The sequence below is a fragment of the Larus michahellis genome, chromosome Z (genome assembly GCF_964199755.1).
Source record: "Larus michahellis chromosome Z, bLarMic1.1, whole genome shotgun sequence".
In the NCBI taxonomy this organism is placed as follows: domain Eukaryota; kingdom Metazoa; phylum Chordata; class Aves; order Charadriiformes; family Laridae; genus Larus; species Larus michahellis.
Window position 1 is genome coordinate 52,904,245 of NC_133930.1, and position 24,754 is coordinate 52,928,998.

Genomic DNA, 24,754 nt, shown 5'->3' on the forward strand with positions numbered 1-24,754 from the left:
AATATACAATGTTTAAAGTGTTAATTTGAATTTCCTGTAACTGGAATGTTCAGCAAATTAGAGGCGTTCCTGCACACTGAGTTATGGAACTGATTAATCACTGTGTTGACTTGTCTTAGTGCTAAGGGCATGGTTTCCAGCTGCAATCCAAGAAAATGGACGAAGATTCAATGTTACAGAAGTTAAAACAGTGTTTTATATGCTGGGTTTGCAGGGGCTAACAGTGTGTCTGCAGTTTTTTTGTGTGTACACTGTCTAGCTGGAACACTTAACAAGCAGCTCTGTGGGTTTTGGTTACCTCCTCTAGCTCTTGTGCTGAGATTTTGTAGATTCTCTCTTCTGCCTTAATTTTATATTAAAGTGCTGTCTCCCTCCTACCTCCTGTATCAGTGCTGTCACAGAATCACAGTCTGGCTGTGGGGAGGAAGGGACCTCTGGAGGTCATCTGGTCCAACTGCCCTGCTCAAGCAGGACTACCTAGAGTCGGTTGCCCTGGACCATGTCCAGATGGCTTTTGAGTATCTCCAAGGAGCAAGACTCCACCACCTCTCTGGGCAACCTGTGCCAGTGCTCAATCACCCTCACGGTAAAGAAGTGTTTCCTGGTGTTCAGGAGGAGCCTCCTGTGTTTCAGTTTGTGCCCATTGTCTTTGGTCCTGTCACTAGGCACCACTGGAAAAGAGCCTGGCTCTCTCCTCTTTGCACCTTCCCTTCAGGTATTTGTACACATTTGAGATCCTCCCGAGCCTTCTCCAGGCTAAACAGTCCCAAATCCCTCAGCCTTTCCTCATAGGAGAGATGTGTTAGTCGCTTAATCATCTTTGTGGCCATTTGTTGGACTGTTTCCAGTATGTCCATGACTCTTGTACTGGCAAGCCCAGGACTGGACCCAGCACTCCTGATCTGGCCTCCCCAGCAGCGTGGCCTCACCAGCGCTCTATTCAGACTTTCTGTGTCTGAGAATTATTTTAGATACTTAGATGCTGTGACACAGGTAACAGTTTTAAATAGCCATAAACCAACATGCTATGTGTTGCTTGTTTCTTGCTGTGATGTGGGGTTTTTTTTGGGTTTTTTTTGTGTTGTTTTTTTTTTCTGAGCAGCTGGTAAAGAGGGAAAAGTGTACTTTACTGGCCTGTATTTTAGACTGGACAAGGTAGGTAGCTGTTGTCTTTGCCAAAAGAGGATTCCTCCAGTAAGAATTCCATGTATCATATGGTCAAGCTTGTTCCTCTGCAGAACTGTTGTCCTGCAGCAGCATGCTCTGGCACTGGGTGGTAGTGTGCCTGGGGCTGCACTGCATCTGCAGGATCCCCAGATGTTACAAGGTTAATGACAGCCCGGGGCCTTTGGTGTGAGCTCATGGGGGATAGTCCATCTGCCTGTTTTGGTATGTTCTAGTTGGAGAAAGTGCATGCTACTCAATGCTCTTCAACAGGGTAGTGTTTCATTAGATCTTGCATCAGTAATTCAGGTTTCGCTGACAATTATGTGTGATTACAGCGTTGCAATGCATTTGGCTACAGTTACAAGCACATGTTTAATTTCTTGCTTTATGTGGCTGTTTACCAGGCACAGCTGGTTTACCATGTGCAGAAATTTTACCAGGCTCAAGGCATGGATGAGGTAAAATCTTAGTAGCTTTTTAAAAAGTGCTATATCCATACTTATCGTGGGGTTGTGAAATTGAAATTAAAAAAAGACCCTTTGGAAAAAAATCAGGATGTTTTATTCAAAAATTTACCTTAAGTACAGTCTTCATACATTTTCTAATTAAGCACAGATTTGGCACTTCGGTTTGGATTTAAAATTTCTGTGTAATGCACTTCATGCAAAAAAAGCCAGAAGACCTAATATTCAGACACCTGCAGGTACAAAGTTACAGCAATGGTGGTCTAATAGTACAAGCAAGACAAAAGGGGTGAGGAGATGACTTACCTCTTTTTAGACTAACGGAGAAAAATGTGAGCTTTCAAGCAAGCAAACCTTTCTTCAGCTAGCAGTAACACCTTAACAGTAATTTGTGATTTGTTAAGGATACAACTGGTAACTGCGTGAGGTCAAGAGGGTTGTGAACTCAAAAGCTCCCCTCACTTATGACAGCAGCAGAAAGAACTGCCAAATGAACCAACCCAGAAGCGTGACAACTCTATGTGCAAACTTAAGCAAGGCCAAAGAAAAATTTGGCTTGCTATGTCTTCTTCAGAATCTCGTCAGCAATTTTAGTTGTTATTAAAACACATTATGTTCTCAGGGTGCAAATTATCTGCGTGGTGCCAAACTAAAACAAGTGGACTAAATACACAGCTTTAGCACCAACACCTTGGCTGCCAAAGCATGAGTTCTAATGTGTCTTTGATAAACCATTTTCCAAACACAGTTATCTGGAATGGTCCAAGGGGTGTATAGTCCAGATGTTTTACCCTTATTAGTGCCTGTGAACTCTCCAGAGCAATCAGATTTCACTAATGCAGATTGAATCAGAGTGTAACCTCTGTCTGCACCTTACTGTCTGTCATGTGTTTTTGTGATACAAGCCTGCCTTTGCCTCCATGGATGGTATGCCCAAGTTTCTGAGAGTTTTGATACACTTAAATGGAGTAAGGACAGTGCTTCAAGACCACCAGAAGGCTGAGGCATTTGTTAATTCTAAGTGTCTAGCTGGCAGATCAAAGACTCAAAATACTGAATAACTGAACTCGCTGCTCAGGAGCCCAAAAAGAAATTCCAAACCGCCATGCTGTACTGACTAGCTATGTGGCTTGCAAAGCATGAGCAATGATCTGTAAGAAGAGAGCTAGCAAAACTCAACTGGCCTCCCCATTGTGCCAAGTCCTGGCTGGTTGGGTTTCTATGCCTAGGCAGAGCAGTCATGGACAAAGCAGTCTTTTTCCATGAGCTGCATATGGATGAGAAGCAATGCAATGTAGGGAATGGCAGAGGTCTTACATTGGTTATATGAATTAAACACTACAGCACTAAGAACTGCAGTTTTAAGTCACTTTCCAACCTTCTTCCACTCTGCTGTTGAAATACTTCTGGTCCTTGCTCATTCGATGCCGATTATAAACATGCATGTCCATGAGCGGGTCTCCACCTGCCCAAGCTCTTGCATGTCATATGCAGTTCTGCTTTGGGGGCTGGGCAGTGGCATTCTTGTGAAGGTTAGCAGTTGGGATACTGCATGCACTAACCAGGGACACTGAAAAGAAACCTCCTCCTCCAACAGGTTGTATTAGCAGATGCTGCCATTGCAGGTAATGAGAATGCACTGCTGCTTTAGGATCTGCCATGCTGATAATAGCTGGGGAAGGAGAGTTCAGCTGTTATATTGCACATTTGCTCCCCTTCATCGCTCCCAGTAATGGATATAAAGGCTGGTTTGTTCTCACTGGAGCCATGACTTTCATGGTATGGGCTACTCTAAAAGACATAGGGCCACCATCAAGTAACCAGAGAGCACAGTACTGCAGTTGTTCTGTGAACATCTACTGTTTGCTCCCTCTGGGACTGGATACAATTGGGAGGTAGTGGCCATAAAACCTTGGTCCACAGTAATGTGGCTGAAGTGGGAGGGAAGTTTCTGAACAGGTGAGGAAGGAGAAACAAACAAAATCACTCATATGCTATTAAATATGATTTTTTTATTCTTTCTGATTTTATAAACCTACAGGCTTCTCAGGGAAAACCGCAACAATTTGGCACCACTTGCACACATGCAGCAGGTTCTTGTCCGGTTGACAGAAAACACATTTTCAAAAGCATTTGAAGAACCGTTTTCGTAACAGGACTAGCCATTAAAGGTGTTCGGAGTAAAACTTTTCAAGTATGTTAGTCTTTCATATTTTTGCTATGCCTGCACCCTCCCTTCAGCTGCTAGCAAAAAACCCCTGTATCTGGAGTCTGATATATCGAAAATACAGAGCTTCAGGAGGTCTGGAAAGCAAAAGCTTGGTCCCACTTTTAGTCAGGCATTCCTTGTGATACTAGAGGACAGAAAGATCAAATGATAGGGCTCCTCCCTGTTAGAGCCTCAATACTGTTACTCCTGCCCTAAGCTACTATCACTGTAAAGCAAAGCTGATTTCTCCTTGGCCTGCTCACAGAGCTACTGCTCTAATATTGAAATTAGTGGGAATCACTAAGTAAACCAAGACACACAGGAAAGGAATTAAGAAACCCTGGTGACATAACCATGTGCAAAGTTGTAGTAGGCTTTAAGAGCCAGTATTTGCTGATTCTGAGAAAAACTACAGTATAGAGGCTGTGCAATTATTCCTGGAGACGCCAAGAAGGAGATCAGGTGGTGTTTCTAAAACCTGCTAGGAAGATGTGAGTTCTCAGTAAGCATTTCTTGTGGAAGAGAGGATGAAATAAAGGCAACTTGTGTAGATTATGTCCCAGAATTAGCCAGTAGAGTGGTTCGCTATACTAACAGCTTTTCAGTCCAAGATTATTTAGAGCAGAGGGCAGTGGTTGCAGAAGGTTATTTCGTTGTAAAAGGCATTTTAGTGTGGAAATGGCCCCTTTTATCCCCCTGTACTAGTACATTACTAGGCTTCTGAATGTATCATCTGTGGCTGAGTCAGATGTCAAAATAGACGTCTTGTCTTGTGACTTGACATGACTTGTGACTGCTCCTCCACAGTTATCTTCTTTCTGGGATAGCTGATCACTTAGATGGGTCTGTTTTTCAGTTTCTCCTTGTGACAAATAGTTACTACTACAGTATCTTGAAAGTGTGCTAAAAAGCAGCTGGATAGAGACTAAGCTGTATATCAAGAAGGACTAGTTAAAGAAACATAAACCATGGTTTACCTAGGCAAGCCTTCATTGGTCTTTGACATATTTTGCTCCCAGGCTTCTGAATGTCTTGAAGGTGAGGACGAGGATCAGATTTAAGTTTCCATCCTGCAAGCTGATGGTGAATGCAGGACAAGAACAGTATACCTGCAGCCACCAGAACTGCTGAGGAGATGCACTATGTCACTCTGCAGTAGAAGAGTTGTCTTGAAAAGTAGACTCTCTACCATCAGATGCACCACATATAGCTGAATTTCAGCTAACTGGCTACCAAAGAATAAACAGTCCCCTCTCTGCTAATTTGGCAGAAAAGTAGTAGACTAAGTCCCTTGAGAAAACACCAAATAAAAATCAAATAATTTACTGTTGGCCATAGCCAGAAGACAAAGATGGTCACTGTTACACTTGTCAGTTTCTTTGGACTATTCTGCAAGCTGTATGCTCACTAGACCATGGTCTTTTTAATTCATATGCAAAGCTTCTAAAGTGGGACTGTGCCCTTTAAAGATGATGTAATAAATAACTGCCTCGACCAACTTCTTCATAAACCACAATTGCCAGATGCAGCCTTTTTGACTGTAGAGGCAATTTCCCTCTGTTTTCTACCCGCTGAAATTACTACCTGCTATTGGTGATTACATAATATTTACTTTGTGGGTGGAAACCTGGAAACTGAAAAGCTGGTCACATTGCAGACTTCTCATTTCATATAGGTGGGAAATGAGATATGGATCCCCAAGTGTTAGCTATAAGTTGACACACCATATGCACATTTCCCACCATACATCAAGATATGCTCATAAATAATTCAGCTACACTTAAAGCAACGTAGGGACTTACCAACAGGGGTGATTAAAAACAACAGAATTGCACATCAGTTCCTATGAAGTCAGATGAAATTTAGGAAAAATACAAAAAGATAACACCTCAATTAGGAAATGATGAAGTAGTCACTAACTACTCAGAACTACTCTGATTCAGCAGCTGCTCTCATCAAAGAAAAATTATAGGCAAAGTATTCCCTCCACCCATTAGGAATTTGAATAGTTCATTTCTAGAATTCTTCCAGGTACCTAATATATTCTACGTGTAGTATAATCCAGTACCAGGCTAGCGGCTCCAAGAAGAGCAGGATCTGCTAGATTTGAGACCACCACATCCACAGTTTTAACAGAGGACAGAGCCTGTCGATTTATCACATCTTTGACAGCATTAACATAGTGGCTCGCTAGAACTCCAGAAAGGATCACAAGAGACGGGTTCATGGTGTGCAGAATGTTCACAACTCCAAGGCCTAATGCTGTCCCAGCTGAAAAAAAGTAAAAAGAAATTAAGTAAGTAGAATACTCAAAAAGCAGTCCAGGCATCAGTATTTGGAATAGGTCTGTTAGCAGCAAATGACACTGTCAGGAAATCCATGTCAGACAGTTTTAAGTTTATGTTATCAGACAATGCATTTGCATTTCAAAAGTAAAAGAAAGGCAATTTTATTGCACAATAATGCATTATCCAATGATATGGATGTGAAAGAGAAAGCAATACGTTATCACACTTGTAAGCTAAGAGAAAATACGAAATCATTACTATCTTAGTGCTATCAGTTATGTATGAGGAAGACGACTGTGCTTAAAGCTAGTAAAAGAGTAAAATATCCTATGTAAAGTAACACATAAATTGCCTTTGCTTGCTCAGGCTAGCCATTCACTTGCCTACAATGAAATGTCCCCAAATTTTCCAATACGAGAATGTTGAGACCTCATTTTTTTTAAGCTGATCTTTGCAGAAGCTTTTTATCTTTTCATTTATTGGAACAGACACTTTTAATAGACACTTCTGCTCACATTTCCTCCAACATTTATATTTAGCATTTCATTACCAGTAGTAATTTTTATATAGAGAGGTCTTCAACGTGTAGAGATGTGTTTGTAGTGTTACAGTGCATTACCATTTCTGTACCCCCAAAAATATAATCATGGGAGGGCTCCACCCTTTGGACTATGTTCTCACCTGTTCTGAGAATGCTGTCTGCTTTTGTGTTCCCAAGTTTAGCTGCCTGAATGAGATGTGCAGCACTAACAACCTCCTCCTTCTTCATTGACATTCCTTCTACTAAAAGCAGATCCTCTGTTTGACGAAGAGAGAAAGCCAAGAGAAAAGGATGTGGTAAGTCAAGAATGGAGGGTGACAAACAGACAGTTAAGATCTTCACATTTCTTTTACTTCCATACTGAAGACTGAATACTGAGCAATCTGTCCAACCCTGAGGTTAGCCAAAGCAATCACATCCATATCATGCAGGGAACTACCTGTACGAGCAGGGCATCAAACTCAGTTAGATTATGGTAATTCACTAGTCTTGTCAGCCCCAAAAGTTAATAAAACAAAATATAAATCTTCTCAGTCTTATCTAAGACTGAGAAGCTATTGCTGAAAGACAATCACTGTGAAACCAAACCTCACAGAACGCCTGTCAGATTACCTTACAGCACACTTAAGGAGAGACTGAACCGTACTACATGCTTCTGGTAATGAGACCAGTGGTTCCAAATGTGGCCTGCCTGGGTATTGCCATCACTGAAAAGAATTGTATTGTACTATGCAGGTTGTGGTGGCTCCTGGGTTGGCCATACACAGGAATCCTATCTGGTTGCCTGTATGACTATTCTTGTCTCCTCCTAGAAAAAGATGGCAGGTCTATTTTTCTTAGTATCAGCTTTGCAAATGTCTTCCTACACTGCAATTTAGTAATCATGTTTTCAAAAATAAAGTATGTAGATACCATCATGCAGTTTCTTAGCTTCTCTCTGTAATGCTATTCCAGAGGCATATGCTTCTATACATCCTTGGCTACCACACAGGCACTCTGGTCCGTCTAAAGATACAACAATATGCCCCAGCTCAGCAGCACAGAAAGAACTGCCATGGATCAATTCGTGTTGATGAACGATTCCGCCTCCAATTCCTGCAAAGATAGGAAAACTTCTACAATTAACAACATACAAACAAAAAAAGATTAAAAAAAAGCGTAAATTGAGTTTTTAAAGGCCCCAGTTCTGCAGGACATTGATATTTGCTTATTCTAATACATATGTGCATCAGTGGTCTTCTACACTGGAAACCAAATGTTACTGGTTATTGAAGAACTCATTCAACACACCTAATAAGCAAGCTTATAGCTCCCTCCTATTCATATATGTATCAAAAGGGTATATAATGCTTCTTGTTTTTAAAAAAGCCTATGGATTGTATTGAACTACTATGACAGATCTTTTAAGCTTTTGTCATCTCTTCATGAGCAAAACTAACTTTTCAAGTGGCCTTAAAATTTTTGTATTTCAGAGATGTTTTAATGCTGTATTCAGACAGCTAAACCTTTGTGCTAAAGAGCCAAGGACACTTAAATCTGCAATCCTCTGCTGCCTCTTCCCAAACCCTACGTGGGGATTCATCACCTAGTTATTACTGCCACCATTCTAAAGGACTATATACTTAACAAATGAGACAAGTTACCCCACATTTGTATTTGAGATTCAATAAGCATCATCTCTCGCGTTCAGTTGCTTATCTTCTAGATACATATCCTGATCTGACTTGTTTTTCTGCAGCTGGAAGAGAATTAATCTGTAAAGCTGAAAAAAGCAAAATTATTCCAGCTAAAGTTGCTCAGATTTTCCTTATTTTGAAAAAAATGCTTTGCCTGAATAGCTTGTATCAACAGAAGCTCTTTTATCAAGAAGCTTATAGTATGTAAAAGGTTTCATTTGCCTGAATAAATAAAAAAGCACATTAAAGAAACAAACAGATAGAGTGGCAAAAGGATTTTTGGTTTAAGAACCTAATATATTAGGGTTTTCCAGGCCCAGTGGTGGTTTTTATGCTTTTAAGACCAGCTGAGCCTCTGAGTGATGGTCCTGGTATTTTGACTTCGGGTTTCATTGAACTATAACATACCCACCTGTACCAGTAATAAGTGTTACAAAATTTTCTATTCCTTTTCCATGACCAAATTTCCTCTCTGCTAGAGCAGCACAGTTTCCGTCATTGTCCACCCAGACTGGCAGGTGCAAGGCATCAGATATTGGAGTTCTGAGATCCACAGAGCTCCACTCCTGAATGAGTTTTGTAGAGTGAAGCACAATTCCTTCTCGGGGGTTTACCCGTCCACCTGTGGAAATACCTAAGTCCCAGAAACATAGGGGAGAAAAATCAAAACTAAGTCTCTGTAATACTTTTAAGTAAAGGATCTATTTTTCTCTTTGCAATGACAAGTATTTTTATTTTTAAAGCTACGCTTTGAAGCGGAGCATGAAAGTAAAAATTTCTAAGTATTAGAAATTACTCGCAGTGCAAATTTCTGACATGTAAAGATAATTCATAGAACTCCATTGCTGTAATCACAATGCATCCAGTACCTTAAGACTAACTCGAGAAGTAATGGTTTGTGTTAGTCAGAGAGTTAATGTTTCTACATTAGGCAAGACTGCAGCAAATCACTTAATACTTGTGTTGCTTCTTAGTCATGTGTAAAGAAGACATACAACAACAAACTACAAAATAAATTGTTCAAACCCCGGAACAATAGAAATGTCCTGAAATTTGCTGTAATTCTCAAGATTTAGAATGAATAAAAATAATCACTGGACTTTAAGTAGTGACTTCTACTTAAAAACACGCTGTTTTCCAGAAAAAAAACCAAGACTGTGTTCAGAGATTTGTCTACTGAACAGAATAATGCCTAATAATAGGCACTATTAGCCAAATCAGTTTTCTCTATCTGGAGAGGCTTCCAACGTTGATGGACTCTGTCGGGACCTTTGAAAGGTAGGCCACTCTATTACAGAGGTGTTCAGCTCCAGACAACAAAGTTTGAACATTTTATCTATTATTCTTGTACAGAGATTATATAATTCTGTCACTTACCTAAACATGTTCAGAAAAAGAGAGTCACAGGGTTAACATTATGATAGAAAGCAGACACAAAAGCTACAAGACAAGCAGCTGAACTGGACATTAAAGCTGTCAGACCCCCAAAAATCTCAGTTTGTAAAGAACAAATCGTCTGAGAACCTGTCAGCAAGTACGTAATAGAAATGACATTCCCCGTGTCAATCTGTGAAGATCTCCCTAGGATTTTAAGAACCAAATGTTTATTACAACAAAACCTTATTTAATACTTAGTTGCTAACTCAGCAATAGCTTAGTAAAACATATCTACTTTTTCTAAATACTGATAACTGATATAAACGACATCAGTAACTGATGTAAACGACTATGGGAATTAGCAGAAGTGATCTCTTTATCCTCTTTTCTCTACTGTCAGCTCCAGAAAGATAACTTACATACTGCCTAATACCAGTAAATACATGGGTGTCACAAGTACCTCTATGCAACATTTGTGTATAGACCTGGGTCTCCTTTGGTTTAAAATTTGTGTTACGTAAAAGTGAAAAAAAGTAAAAAAAAAAATAAATTCAGTTAACAGCTGCTCGTGTTCTTTTAGTCTCGGTAGTCTTTACTTTTCCCTCATTTTCATAAAGCTGTTTTTAATACAAATGCTTTGTTGTGAGTGAAAAAATGAACAAAAATAACAAAACTGAAACTAACTGCAGAGCTGTTGCAATCTAGACTTATTTGATCATCAAGACAAAAAGATGTTGAAAATGATGATTTTTTTTTCAGAGTTCTACTTTTTAATCACTTGGAAAACCTGTTTTATATTAGTCGGAGTTCTTCAATCGAAGTTATGCTGACAGCAGCTTATAGGACTAAAAGGAGGAAAATTTTTTTCACTGTTTTCTGTTAGTAGCTATTTCTCCTTATTCATTTCTATTGGTTATTACTTTTACTTAAGATAGCTGGAAGGAGACTGATAAAAAGTCTGGGATTAAATCCAGCCCTTCTGCTCAGTCTTGCAAAAATTTCTCCAAAGGAATGGAGATGGGACTCTCCACCCTCTTATTAGCCTTAAGGAAATGACTAGACTCTAATACCTTAATTATTCCCATAGAAATTATATGCCAGTTTCTAAAGAGAACTTTCAATTTCAACTTGTATTCTGATTCAAACTATGAGTCTGAATGAGGCAAAGAGCAGTTAACAAAAATAGCCAGGTAAGAAACTTCCTACTCGGTAGCACAACTTTTCCCCTTATTACTCTGTAACAGAACAGTAAGGAATCAGTCACAAGAGGAAAGGGGCTGAAGAATAAACAGGAATGTAATTCTCGTAAAATGGCAAACAAAAGGAAAGCTTTTTTCCCTGTATATAAACCTCTGTAAACCAGTTTATGGCTTCATTATCCTAAATAAATGTAGATGACTGTAAACTGTTCTTAGATACTTGCAATAGGGAACACTGCAGAGTTCACCATCTTTTTTACAGGAACAACGAGGCTTTCAAGATTTAGCACTTGGACACAATAAAGTAATATGGGTGGTTAAGTCATATGTATTACTCAACAGATAGTCTGAAATACTTGATTTGAAAGTCTGATGTATTCCTTCTTATGACTCTGTGTACTTAACATTGTTTTGAATGATACTTTTAAAAGATGTTCAAATTAACTTTTCTTTGTACTGTGTGATTCAAGTAAGTTTTGGTCTGGAGAAAACTACTTTTCTTTGGGAGCATTCTTCAGCTAAAATGAGGATTTCATGTCCTCCTTAAACATCCAGGACATATTAATCGACCTCTTCATAAATAACTAATATTTAAGACCAAAGCTCACAGTCATCATTAAATTGAAGAAGGACTCTCTGGTATAAAAACAGAGTTTAACAGGGAACTCTATTACAGTGTAATTAAACTGGAAATCAACAAACAGGCTACTCTTTTCTCTGTTAGCTGCAAATTTGATCTAGTGTTTTAGCCTTTTTAGTCTGCCCTAGGGTAACTGAGAATTCTGCTGCACAGTTGTGGCCATAAAGAAAGGTTTACAGACAGTAAAGGAAACTTGACTCAGCTGCAGTTATTTCAAGAGCTGTTTCAATAGACACTCATATACACTTCAATATACAATCTCACTCACAATTCTGAGACTGCAGGAAGCTTCAAATCCACAAAATCTATACACGATACATTTTAGATATAGTTTATAGATATAGATTTATAGATATAGATTAGCAGATTGCTTTCATGGCTGTTACAGACTGGGGCAACTTCAGTCTTTATAGTCAGCTTCTCATTTTCACAGACATGTAAAAACCTTTTAGTGTTAAGAATGTAATTTAAGACCTTAAAATACGCAAGATACATTTTAAAAAGGTGTTTTAAATTGATCAGTAGTGATTTCATTTCATGTTGAAAAACTTAGATGGAAAGACAAAGTTAGTATTTGTTTACTTACCTACTCCCAAAATTCTGCAGTTCACATTTACTGCCTCTGATGCAGCCTCTATGCACATCTTTAGAATTAATTCTAGTCTGTCTTCATAAGTTTTAGGGTTGAGCTGCGTATACTTCTTAACTATTTCACCCTAGAAATTAAATACAACAATGTACTTCATGATGAAATTTCTCTTCAGTTTAAACTACAGGTCCACTTGAAAACGGAGAGCCATAACTTGTCTCTCTTAAAAAAAATACAGATGCATGCCTTAGATCTTGGTCCTTCAGGCTGTTCGGTGCAAGATTCCTGACACCTCTGAGGAACAAGTTTGCAAGATTAGGCATTGCATTCTGCTTCTGTAATCAACCTTCCCTGCCTGTATTTTAAGGAACACATGGATTGTGTGAGGAAATATCACAGGAGCTACTGGAACTGTTGTTAGGAGTAAACTGTGATACAGCAATGCACTTAAGCTCAATACTAAAGTGTTAAAAAAAAAAAAAGAATAGCAATTGCTAAAAATGACAGAAAAATCATTGTGCTTTGAGAAAAAAGTGTTTCCAATCTGCCTGCATGAAAGTTTTGCTGCAGGAGGAGAGTCAGCCAGAGAGAAATGCTAGAAATTTCAACGTAAAATTTACTGTCCTTTCAGAAATTACTTTTCTTCTAAGCAATCATACTTTTGAGTCCCTTGAAATATTTCTGGAGTACCATCTACTGTGACGTATGTTATACAGGGGAGGGAGGGATTATTTTCAACCCTAGGAGTCACGCAGTTGTAATGAAAGCATTTATTGTGCATGCCTGAATCTGCAGGTACTAAGGAACTAATCTTAATGTAATGTTAATATTGTGGGATTAGGCCAGGGAACTGCAGAAGATACGCTGCTTAGCAATGTTATTCTCCTTATTATATCCACCATACTCTACAATATATCTAAGTTAACAGCATTGTATTAAAAGAACTAAGCAAAAAGGAGTAACAAAGACAGTCTATATGTAACATGTCTGAGTCACTGTTGCAAAAATAACAAAGAAAATTCCAAGACCTCAATGGTTTGAGTATTAGATCCCACCATCTCAGCATCACGTCAGAAATAGGGTTTGGGGATTTTTATGTTTAGTTTCCTCTTCACTTTTGGTTTGGAGGGGGAGAGGAATGAGAGGAAGTTATTTTGGAAGACGAGGCTGCAGCAAACATTATCAGAAGACACAACATCTTTGAAAAGGAGCTTTCAAAACTCAGTTATTTTCTTCATGAAAAGAAAACCACACCTCTAACTCTGCCATTTCCTGTTAAATCTGTTGTGGAAATTTTATTATGAAAGTCTGATCCTTTTCACTCTGATTTGCTAACATTTCAACTTTCATAAAAACCACCTCAAGCTAGGCTCCACAAAATGGACAGAATTTTTTAAAATTCATTTTTTTTTCCAGGCTGTGTTGGCAGAAAATATGGTGTCAATTTTACTTCTAAAAAAAAAATACACTTTTAAAAGTTGTCTTTAAGACCTTAAAGGTCTGCCAGACATCTCCTTTTAAATGAATAAAAATTCTAGACCATATCAGGTCAATTTACATAGCCCTTCACCTTTCTGCAGGCAACTTACTTTTTTTTCTGGGTAACTATGTCTAACCGACCTAGTTATGTGGAAGTATGCAGTGTAACAGTAGGAGTAATAGTCCAATACTGTTGAGAAGAAAAGCCAAAGACTTCTCAACGTGAGTTTTATTCACATCTTTAAAGTGCTGCAGAGTTCAGGATTTTTATGGGTTTTTTTCCCCCCAAGCAGGAAGACGGGTATCTAAATGAGTTAAAATTCTTCAGTCCTAACTATCCTTTCATTTATCAACCTGGATAAAAATTATTTCAAATATTTTTACACCATCACCAAGTAATTTTTATCCCATAAACTTGAAGCTCACAAGTTTAAATAGAAATTTTAATGTTTTTTTCATTGATCTGGATAATCAGATGATGGTCGTGGGTATATTTACTTGCTTCACTATGAGATGCCGTCACAAGTGATCTGGCACCATACTGATACCGACACCATTTTGGTAGCCTCACTTGCTGTTTTTTAAGACTTTGGCTTGTTATTTTGGCCAAGCATGAATGTTCATCATTCTAAGTTAGCTATCAAACATTTGTAGTATGTTGTCCATGCCTGGCATAGCTATGCGAGCATGCATACTTATTAGTATAAGTGCTTTTTAGTATAAGCCATGACACAGGCAAAAGAAATCTTCCTGTTGTGGCAGAGAAATGGGTTAGGAACTTTTAAGCATGGAGACCATTAAATGACACAGTATCCCTAAACCTGAGCATCTCTCCATACAGCCTTTATAAAGTTGTAACTTCAAGCCTATTTCAAATGGGTTACTTTCACAAGGAGAGAGGCACTTCAGGCTCAAAACTCACTCAGTCTTTAAACTGTCTATGAATTCTAGTGCATGTATCAAATTCTACATATTCTGATGATGGTACTAAACCATCAAGCAACTCTTTTCGTATTTCAAAGGACAGAGTCAACACAATTAAAAAAACAAAACCCTGATAGGAATTCTAGAAGATCATCATTACAACTCAAATCCACCACCCTTTTCCAATGCAAGGTCAACAAACTATAATGCAGCTGGTGTTAAAAGACCTTTTTAAACTAGTTCCTACTATTTTGTAGGAAGACACCATACCCTTCCAGACTATCTATTCCAGGCTTCTCTTGCATTACTAGCTAAGCTGGATAATAAAAACTTTAAAATGATTTTCCCTGACACTGTTTTAAAACTTTACTACTTGTTTATGCACAAATTAATCTGATTTTTCTCTTCATAGAAAAGGATTCTAAATATCTGAAGGATTTTTTTTTCTTTTTTCCCCCCCATTCAGTTTCCTTTTCTAGACTAAACAATTCTAGTTTCTTCAACTTTTCCCTGTTTTCCGTATCTGTAATAATTATTCTTGTTTTTCCTCCTTATTCTCTCTCCCGTTGGTCTACCTCTCTGTGGTGTGATGCATTACAGTGAACACTGTTCCAGCTGAGGCTCAGTACTGCCTTACTGATTACGCTTCTATGCAGCAAAGTACTGAGATTTTTTGATTACTGGCTGTTCTTCTCTTGGGAGAAGAGAAGCAAAATTCTGTATCCTGAACCGAATGACCATGAACCCACGACCATCCCTCAGTTAATTGCTTTGCTAGATGCTGGTTGTTGCTGAAAACAGTTCTGTGTGTCTATTGCATGGCTGTGTAAGGCAGTGAGGAAGTAAAAAGGACTGCTCTTGGACCTTCTCCCTGTTTTGCTTGACATATAAAAAGTTGCAGGGTGAACTCAGTCACCTTTTACAGGGAACCAACGCATCTGAAAGTTGTCCTATTCTTTGAGGTTTGTATGGCTTCACACAGAGAGGGAGCAGCCAGGACCATGTACCAGCAAATGGGCTTTGGTAGTTTAACAGCAGTCTTAGAAAAGCAAACCAGCAGGCAAGTTGTATCAAGACTGTATGAGAACTGCAACACAAATGACGGAAAATCTGCTTCACCCCTCAACAGCAAAAGCCTGGAGGACTGTTTGTTTTGGAGCTCTTTTGTATCATAAGCCCTTATCTCCGCTGTAAGAACAGAACCACAAAGCCCAATGGAGTTCACAGAATATCTAAAAGTACAACAGAATATTTACCTTCATACTGACAATTGCTACTCGGAGATTTGTTCCGCCTAGATCCACAGCCAGAGCACTCTGTGTCTCTAAAATATGGTCAATATCTTGAGAGATGTTATCTTTGACAGGAGGAAAACAGAATTTCTTTTGCAATGGCTCCTTGAGGTCAATAGATTTAAGGAACTTCAAAATCCTTGGAACAGCATTACCATCTCCATATATTTTTGAGCTATAATATGAAAAAAAAAAAATCAATTTAATTGGAAATAACACTGCAATCTATAAAGTTCTTTGTATGACAGAAGGCTGTAACGCTATGTCATTACAAAATTATGATATGGCTACACTAACAATGCTGAAGCTCACACTACTTGAGTCTGTCATGGCATATGGTAGGTAAGTGTCAGTAGTTTGAAGATCACACAATAGATTGCGCAATTTTGGCATTAGCTGCATTTTGGAATACAAAACATGGAATGTAGAAAACTGGAGAGCTAATGATACGAAAAAAAATAATAAATTAAGGGTTTAATTAAAGGACCGACCTGATAAATCTCTAAATTTTAGAAAGTTTATGTGTGTGCTACAAGTCCAGACAAAATGTGCTTACCACACAGATGACAACTACGCAATAATGTCAGTTATTTCATGTCGGGACTTTCATGTCAGTTTTCAACAAGTAAGCATGGTTTTAAAATATCATCATACACAGTATCAGACATTTGGTATTACAGAATTCAGTTTTATTCAGTAAAGTACTCTATTGAGGTTCTTAAGAAATAGACTCTTGATTCTTGTCCTTAATTAGACAACTGTTATTTCTTGAAGTTTATGAGAACTTGTATGTTAAAGAACTGAGGGTTAATACTGTATGGCTGATGAATAACTAAAACTGTCTTGCTATAATCTTGCAGCTTCCCTTGAAGCTTGCACTCTGGAGACTCTACATATCATGCCTGAGGTCAATCCAGCTATAAAATAGCGTGTCTTTCAGGCATGAGTCAGAAGTTGGCAGATAGGAAGTTCTCCCCCATGCTGATCCTATGGAACAAGCCCTCTTAAATCATGGTAGACTAAGCAAACATATGAATTTTGTCTTCTTGACTTTCTGTTGGATGTTAAATTACTAGTTATATCAAAACACTACAAGTAACATTTTGCTCTAAAAATACTGATCTGCCTACTGGATATTGCATTATGATTCTGAATAGGGTATATGGAATGAAAAATAATTTATAACCTCAGATTAGTGCATTAAAAGCACTCCAATCAAATATTGATTCAAACCACCTCAGGATTAAGTGTCTTTTACTCTACTGCTTTAGCATCCCCTCCAACGAAGCACGATGAATATACTTACCATGGATACTGTTTACCAAACTGCAGCTGTAGAGCATGCAGAATCTTATCCTGCGTATCTGCATCACGAACATGAAGGACATTTTCACCTAGATTACAAAAGTTAACATAATAGGACAGGTCAGCTCCTCAAATTACACTAGAGGATGTGAACTGCTTTAGAAACAAAGCAATAATTATTTTTGTTTGCTCCGAGCAGGAAAAACTCCAGCCAGATTGACATTGCTCTTCATCAGTTATGTGCCTCCCCTTGCTCCCAGTAGAGCAGTGATGACTCCTAAGATATGCTGTCATGCATAACAAAACACTACAGAGTAGAATATTAGCCTTCAACAGAATTCTATTATTAAATTAAAAAAGCACAAATGCTTTTTTATCTTCTATAAAAATAAGATATCTTTTTATATCTGCATATCTATCTGCATATCCGTGAAATACCACAATACGGTTACTTCCTGAAGAGGTGAAGAGTTCATATTTTTTAAAGTGAAATTTTAATACATGTAAAACATCAAACTAGCTATAAAGGGAAAACAAATAGTTGGCTATTCTGCTAAATAGAATCCACTGCAAACAGAGATATATTTTAACCTGTCTATAGATAAAAGCCTCATTATCTTACACGACACAGGAATTGCCAGCAAAGCTTTAAAATGGGTCAAAAATTATGTAGCACTGATACTGCAAGATAGACTCTGTCAAACATTCATTTGACTTTATCCTGTGGAAGAAAATAAACCTCAGAACCATGGGGAAATTAAAGTAGTTAAGCAAACTTGTACCTGTTTCTCTTCCTGTCTGCCGTGTCCCCAGGTTGATGACAGGTGTACCAAATGCTCCCACCTCTCTGACACCACAACTGCTGTTACCGATCATACAACCAGCATGTGCAACTAGCTGAATGAACTGGTCAAATGGGACATGCTTTACTGCCCGAAAATTGGGATGATGCTCAATGCCCTTCTTCCTCATCACCCGAACCATCTCTTTGCTTCCTACAGAAAAACAAGAGGTAGACCAAATGATTCAAGTTCTATTGTAAAACTGAAAGTCCAAACAGGCAAAGGAGCTAATAGCTGTTCATTGAGTTGACAGCTCAGAGTTGGTTTTGTTCTACTTTTATTCTCCCACTGTAAGTTGCAGAGCTGGGCATGTAAGACCAAGTTTGATTCCAAAAGCCACTGCAAAAATCTTTACTTTGTAGTTTTTAGTTAATTTAAGAGGCACTAATATTACTTCTACATGTCACATGGTTCCCCTTCATCTTCCTCCCCACACTGAAAAGATGAAATGTCCTCCAGCAACGTGAACATGGAGCTGCAGCAGATGCACACCTGATGCTGAGACCATCCAGCTATTTCCATCTGGCTGGAGGTTCTGGGATAAAAGCACTCCATAAGAACCAATGTATGCTTTAAAGACAGTCTATTATGTGTCCCTCTGTGATGAAGGTATATTACTTACCTGCATCCACATTAGGAAACAGAACAAGTGTTCTCTTGTTGAAGGAGATGAGTGCATCCAGTGTCAGCTCAAACATCTTTATGGAATGTTTAATATCTGTGGTTACAGGATGTTGCAGAGCAACTATATAATCTCTGGTTTTGACATCTTCACCTGTGCAAATGGAGCCCCAGAAAAGTTTTTTTTATTGGCATTGAATAGTAAGAGGAAGGGAGGACATACTTTTGAAATTACTGATGTGAAAGCCTGAAGAGTCAAGGCACTGAATGGGATATTCAACATATAGATTTTCATGCTACTATAAAACTGAAGGGAGTAACAAAAGGATCTATCTTATTATTTGCCTCTCTAAGCAAGTCTCATAACTTTGAGACCACTATCTAAACCCCAACAAACTGTTAACTTGCAGACCTACATCTAAAGCTTTGCAAGACTCTACCAGGGTCAAGAGCTTGTTCTCACAACAGTGCAAATCTGGATTAATGTGAAACCTCTGAAGCTGCTCAAGTTTTCCTTCAGTTGCCCATCCTTAAACAAAGACTTCATTCCCACTGCTTTAAAAACGTCATTAATACTTGTTTTAGTACATTTGATAAAAAAGCTTATCTGCAAAATATTCACCTACTCATCTAAGAAAATTCCAGCTTCCAACTACACAGGTTAACGTGCCATATAGGAGACTGCTTTGTCAAAGATAAAAAGCAAACACAAAACCCCATTCTTTACAGGAATTATTTGTAAGTAAATGAATATGAAACACCAAAATCTTTCAGCACCACGTTGCCCTGTTGCAATGCATTCCTCAAAAGAATGTTTGTAATATAAATTCCCTTTGATTTTTTTTTTAGATTAGCCTTGAACAGCTTTGATTCTATTTAGATACATCCTTTACACCAAAATAACTGTTCATATAAGACTGTTCTGCTTTTAAATTGTTAAGCTCAGAGAAATTACCCATTTAAGGAGTTACTTTTTTTGACTTGGCCAAAGGACCAGGTGTGTTTACTAGGACAGATTTGTAGCTTTCCAGCTATACATGGTAGAACACAGAACAAAAGAAAAAGAAAATGCAGAAAGAGAAATACTAGATAGTATTACCAAATATACTATTTATTTTTTTTGAGAAGAAGCAGGTTGGTGCTTGATAATCATCTCCAATTAAGCGAACTTAAACTTACTAGCAAGAAGTCCATCTCTTTCTTTCCTGTACTTTTCTGAGAGCCACTGGTCAACAGATCCCACAGACTGGTAACCTAGTTACTGAATTTGTCTGGTGTTGAAATTCGTATGAAAAACATAAAAAGTGGACTGCTCACCTAGCCACATGCGTATAATACTCATGTAGTCCTTGTTTTTGGCAGAGAGAAGCTTGTCGTATGAGGGACATCCCGCTAAAAGGATGCGGTCATGGTCTTCACACATGGCTATCAAATGCTGCTCTGCACTCCTTGTGCAGCACACGTGGTAATGGGCCAGTTTGGTTATAGCGTGCCTGATAGAGTCATCAATGGTCCCACTGACTTCCCCACCTTCAATGTGAAGAATGCGAATGTTCATCAGGGCTGCAGATGTGGCCAGGGCCAAAGCATCAAATCTGTCCCCATGAACTATCATTATGTCAGGCTTCAGGCGGTTCAGGACATCTGGTAACTTGACTAACGCAAGGCCCACTGACTCCACCATAGCTGCCTCATCCTCCCCTCTCACAATGGTGTGCAATCTTGTATGAATATCGAAGTCATCTTGTTCAATCATACGATAGGTATTACTGAAGGTAAGAAGAAAACAGTTAAGAGTAAATACAACTTGGTTTTACAGCAACATAGCTTGACAAAATAACTGCGTATTATAATAGTTGTACCTGGTTTGAAAAAAGGCGTGCTTATTTTATGTCCTTCATTGAGGAAACTAGTTTTTAAGAACTTTACAGAATATTCTCATCCATACAAAGATCTTCCCTCATGCTCCAAACATCAAGTTTTTCTAGACACCTTTAATGAGGAGCTTTGCTGAACATGTTCTGGAAATCCTCAGAAATCAAACTGTTCACGTGTTTGTGGAGCCTTCCAGAGAACAGATATGGCATGACTTCCTTTCAGGAAAGGTATGTTGTCTCCTCACCAATATATTGACTTTGCTGGACAAATGTATAATTACAACAGATATGATGCAAAGCTGAGGCCTCTATGTTCAAGGAAAACATCCTGTACCTAGCATGCATTTTTCTGATTCTGTATTTGAGATGTATCAAGACTTATATACTCATAGACTTAAGAAATCACTGCACAAAGAGTCCTTAAGTTCAAAGGGCAGTAAAGAAAAAGGGTTTTCCACAGATACTACCAGCTTCATTCCATAATGAGAAAATTAAAACATTCCTTGAGTACTGATAATTGTTACTGTTTACAGTTATGTATTTGAGATATGAAAGATCACACATCTGTATGAGACTACCTGTCTTCTATGTTCACTAAACTTGACCTAAGTAGTCTGTGTACTTTAGCTGCAATAAGAGAGGAAAAAACTCAGAAGTCTTCCAGTTTTGTCTTCAACCTGTCTGACACAGTCACTGTCTTATTCAAAGGATTACACTTTCAGTGAAAATTAAATCTGATTTAAATCAGCTTAAATCCACATTTTCATTCCATAATCACCAGACTCTTACAGAAATCTGAATTAATTCAGTTTCTCACTTCATAAAGTCTGTGATCATGTTGAAGACCTCAATTACAGCATTTACACAAAACTTTCTAAAATTCCAAGATTGATTGGAAAAAACCCAGAAACATGCAATCTCAGAAGGAGCTGCAAAATTAGATAAAATCTGAAAAATACATTTAAAATTTTCTTGTGTACATTCACAATGACAAGGATTTTGTTACCTAACATTCATGATGTTATCACTAACACCCCAGAAACAGATTGGCAGAGACACAAAAATTCACCTACCCATAATCATCAATCAGGTGGGAACCAAGCACTACGACATCAAGCTCGAAGAACTGTGGTTCTGCCTTAATACCAAACATAATGGGAGCTAATTTTGAATAATCAGCACGGTTGCAAGTAGCAACACAAACACGAAGTTTGTGGTTGTTTCCATTCTTCTCCATGACTTCCTTTTGTTTCTGTTTTGAAAGATTCTTGAAATACACTTCCTAAATAAGAGGGGGGAAAAAAATAGCAGCAGCATTAATAGTAATGTTTACAGCAAATAAATGGTACACTTCATGAACAGCATACGTAAATGCAGCCCAGAATTGTGGACACATACTAACTCATCCACTGATAACTGACAACTGATCCCTTACAGTACCTATCATTAGGAGATTTTATAAGAGGTCAGATTTACATATATTTTTTTTTAGTTAAACCCCACTTAATTTTAAAACCTCTATTTCTATAAATAATATATAAAACTTCTATATAAACAATATTGAAGTATTATGAAGTTCAACTGTAATTGAACAGTAAAATGACTTTTTCCCATTCAGATGGAAACTTCTGTATAAGTGGAAAAATTATTAATGCCTTAGTAAATGAAAGAAAAAAAATATCTCATATTCCAAAACCACAAAATGGAACAAACTGCTAAAAAATACATCCACTGACAGACTGTGTGAACAGAAAGAGAAAGTTTTTGCCTGAGTCAGTTTATGTATCTGTTAAACACACTTTGGTGACGTAAAGTCAGTTAAACATTTACTACATCAGGATATTCAACAATACAATATTAGGTTACAACAAGACAACAACTTTTGAAGAGAAGTAGACAAATAAGGATGATGATTATCTTCAGGCAATTTGGAGGCTATTTAAAAAAGTTTCTGACAATTGAAATACCACAGAAACTCAGTATTTTTACAAGCAACATCATCAGTTACTGTAACAAGACGTTATCCTAATCCAATCCAGCCTGTTTAGTAGCTGGTTAAGCTATGTAATAATTTTTAATGTTTACCTATCCTCTGTTCACTATTTTGCCATGCTGTTTTTGCTGCGGGTTTTTTTTGGTTCCCATTTAGCAATTGGAAAAAACACTTTAGAGAAAAAGAAAAGCCTATTAAAAAGGGGTACAGCAATAATTCCCCCAAAATAACCCAAATTTCCTCCCCCCCACCCCCAAACAGAAACTACTAAATTAGTAGCAGAGGGTATCAGACCACCTATTTACAACCTTTTTGTTGTTCTCCTTCCAAGAAGAACTGTATTTTAAGTAATACTATCCTTTGGTATGAAATCTAACGTTATGTCATATTTTTACTTCAGTTTAATGGCAAGTAATCTTTTTCCAGATTAACGCACAAGGATTGCTCATCTCTGACTCAGTCATACCAGTCTCTCTACTGGTTTTGACAGCTAAGGAAGCTCTTTCTGAGCAGCTGCTATGCAGGCATGATTATACTGACATGCAATTTCATGCTCCTTTTACATTACATTTAATTATTTTCAGTAAATTTTTAAAAGAAAGGCTATCGTGACATTGCAGTCTTACAAAACTTAGAAAATTCAGCAACTTTTCAACGATTTCCCTATTTTTAACAGAGATTTAGTTTAGGTTTTATCAGACATAATGAAACAATGTTTCAGTATAATAGTAGTGTTCGGGTGATCAGAAGTTTATCCCAAGTTGTCAAAGGCAAGAGACATTTCAAGTCTCCACTTGCAATCCATTGTGGCTCTGCAAAACTATGACTGGCAGTGATGTTTTTCTAGTTTAACTCCAACAACTGTGATTCCTGAGAGTAGTTCACACTACCTTCCAGAATAAAACTTAAGTGGCAAAAAACAAGGATGGCTGCCATGCCTAAGCTCGTAAGAAATGGCATTTCTCATCTAGTCAAGCAAAGCAGCTATGGCTACGCTAACCAACTTCAGTAGAATAGATACAGCCTGGAATTTCAGCACTTGATTACTATCATGACAAATTAAGCTGAGTTCTATGGAATCAGCCATAAAGTAAGAGATATTATTTGGCTTACATTGAGCCCCTTCATTTGAATTTACATTTGAACCTCACTTCAAAAGTAGTCTGTTAATCAGTTACTGTTTTACACTTTCAAAGGGTCAGATGATAATCCTTCCGGCAAACTGTTTACTTCCTCATGCTGAAAACATCTGCAGTTATGTGCGCATATGATGGCTGTTTTAATTTAATCTTGTCTTTCTTTGTCCAGCAGGCTTGAAATATTTCAAATGTATGTAAGAAATTCAGTACCTCATGCTGAAAATGTAGAGAGTACTTTACAGGGTTTAGATGCTTTATAAAAGTAGGTCAGAGAACATGTTATCCTCTATCACCAGGTGACACCTGAAACCACATGAGCTAGACTCACATCTCACAGAACCACTGCTCTTCTTATTTCTAAAACAACCTCTTTTTGGAGGTGGTTCTGAGCAAGACATCCTGTCATTTCACATGTAAAAACAGCCACTAATTCAAATAAATCCACGTTCAAGATGTGAAGGCCTCTTCTGACATCCCTATAAGCTTGTCTTTGAAACTGCATGAATAATGTTAGTATAAATAGAAGCAAACCTCTCTGAAGACTCTTCAAGTCAGCCACTGCTGCATACATATTCTGTACTACATAAACTGAGAAGCCAAAGTAAAAGGGCACAGAATAAGGAAGTAACAAAATGAGTTTACCCAAAGTCCACTTACTCCAAGTTACCTGCCTGAGATAGAACCATCACTTCCCCTCTGACTAAGCAGTTATCTTTTCATTTATGCAAAGCAGGCTTTTAAGAAGCAGGATAGTTTTCCGCCCTCCTTGATAATCTCGTAAAATACTAAATATGTAAGTTGTAAAAAAATAAAATCTCATTGTTCACCATAACTACAGACCTACCAGAACTGACTCTCTAGATCACCCATCTTTCTGGCCACACAGACCACATTTAATTACAGTTGCTATCAGTTGCAATAACAGCCTCTTGAAATAATTTCAGACGTAGATGTGTAGATACTTCGAAGACACATGAACTGACCAGAACCAAAAGCAAATCATGCTATTTTTGCATTTCAACTTCTGTTAACATTAGGTTTCAGTAAGCCCCAGAATTATTTTTAGTACTGACTTAAACTCTGTAACACAATAGTTTCAAAAAGCTGCAAGTAAGCCACACGCAGGCCTTGC

General features: G+C 38.0%; 1 protein-coding gene across 4 annotated transcripts in view; it reads right to left on the minus strand.

The window, feature by feature from the left end:
* Positions 1–3,623: 3,623 nt before the first annotated feature.
* The window catches only part of GNE (glucosamine (UDP-N-acetyl)-2-epimerase/N-acetylmannosamine kinase), a 32,787-nt gene continuing 11,656 nt past the window's right edge, over positions 3,624–24,754 (minus strand). For 2 of the 4 annotated variants that reach the window (XM_074569900.1, XM_074569904.1), the window contains exons 2-12: positions 21,564–21,772; positions 19,931–20,382; positions 18,615–18,767; positions 17,933–18,145; positions 17,152–17,239; positions 15,810–16,020; positions 12,148–12,277; positions 8,758–8,979; positions 7,582–7,764; positions 6,810–6,926; positions 3,624–6,111 (exon numbers count right to left, since the gene is read on the minus strand). In XM_074569900.1, the coding sequence (XP_074426001.1) occupies positions 5,876–6,111; positions 6,810–6,926; positions 7,582–7,764; positions 8,758–8,979; positions 12,148–12,277; positions 15,810–16,020; positions 17,152–17,239; positions 17,933–18,145; positions 18,615–18,767; positions 19,931–20,382; positions 21,564–21,772 (2,214 nt within the window). In that variant the 3' untranslated portion in view covers positions 3,624–5,875. Of the gene's footprint in view, positions 6,112–6,809; positions 6,927–7,581; positions 7,765–8,757; positions 8,980–12,147; positions 12,278–15,809; positions 16,021–17,151; positions 17,240–17,932; positions 18,146–18,614; positions 18,768–19,930; positions 20,383–21,563; positions 21,773–22,575; positions 22,705–23,832; positions 23,910–24,754 lie in introns of those variants that run through there. The other 2 variants (XM_074569903.1, XM_074569901.1) reach the window with 2 other exon arrangements.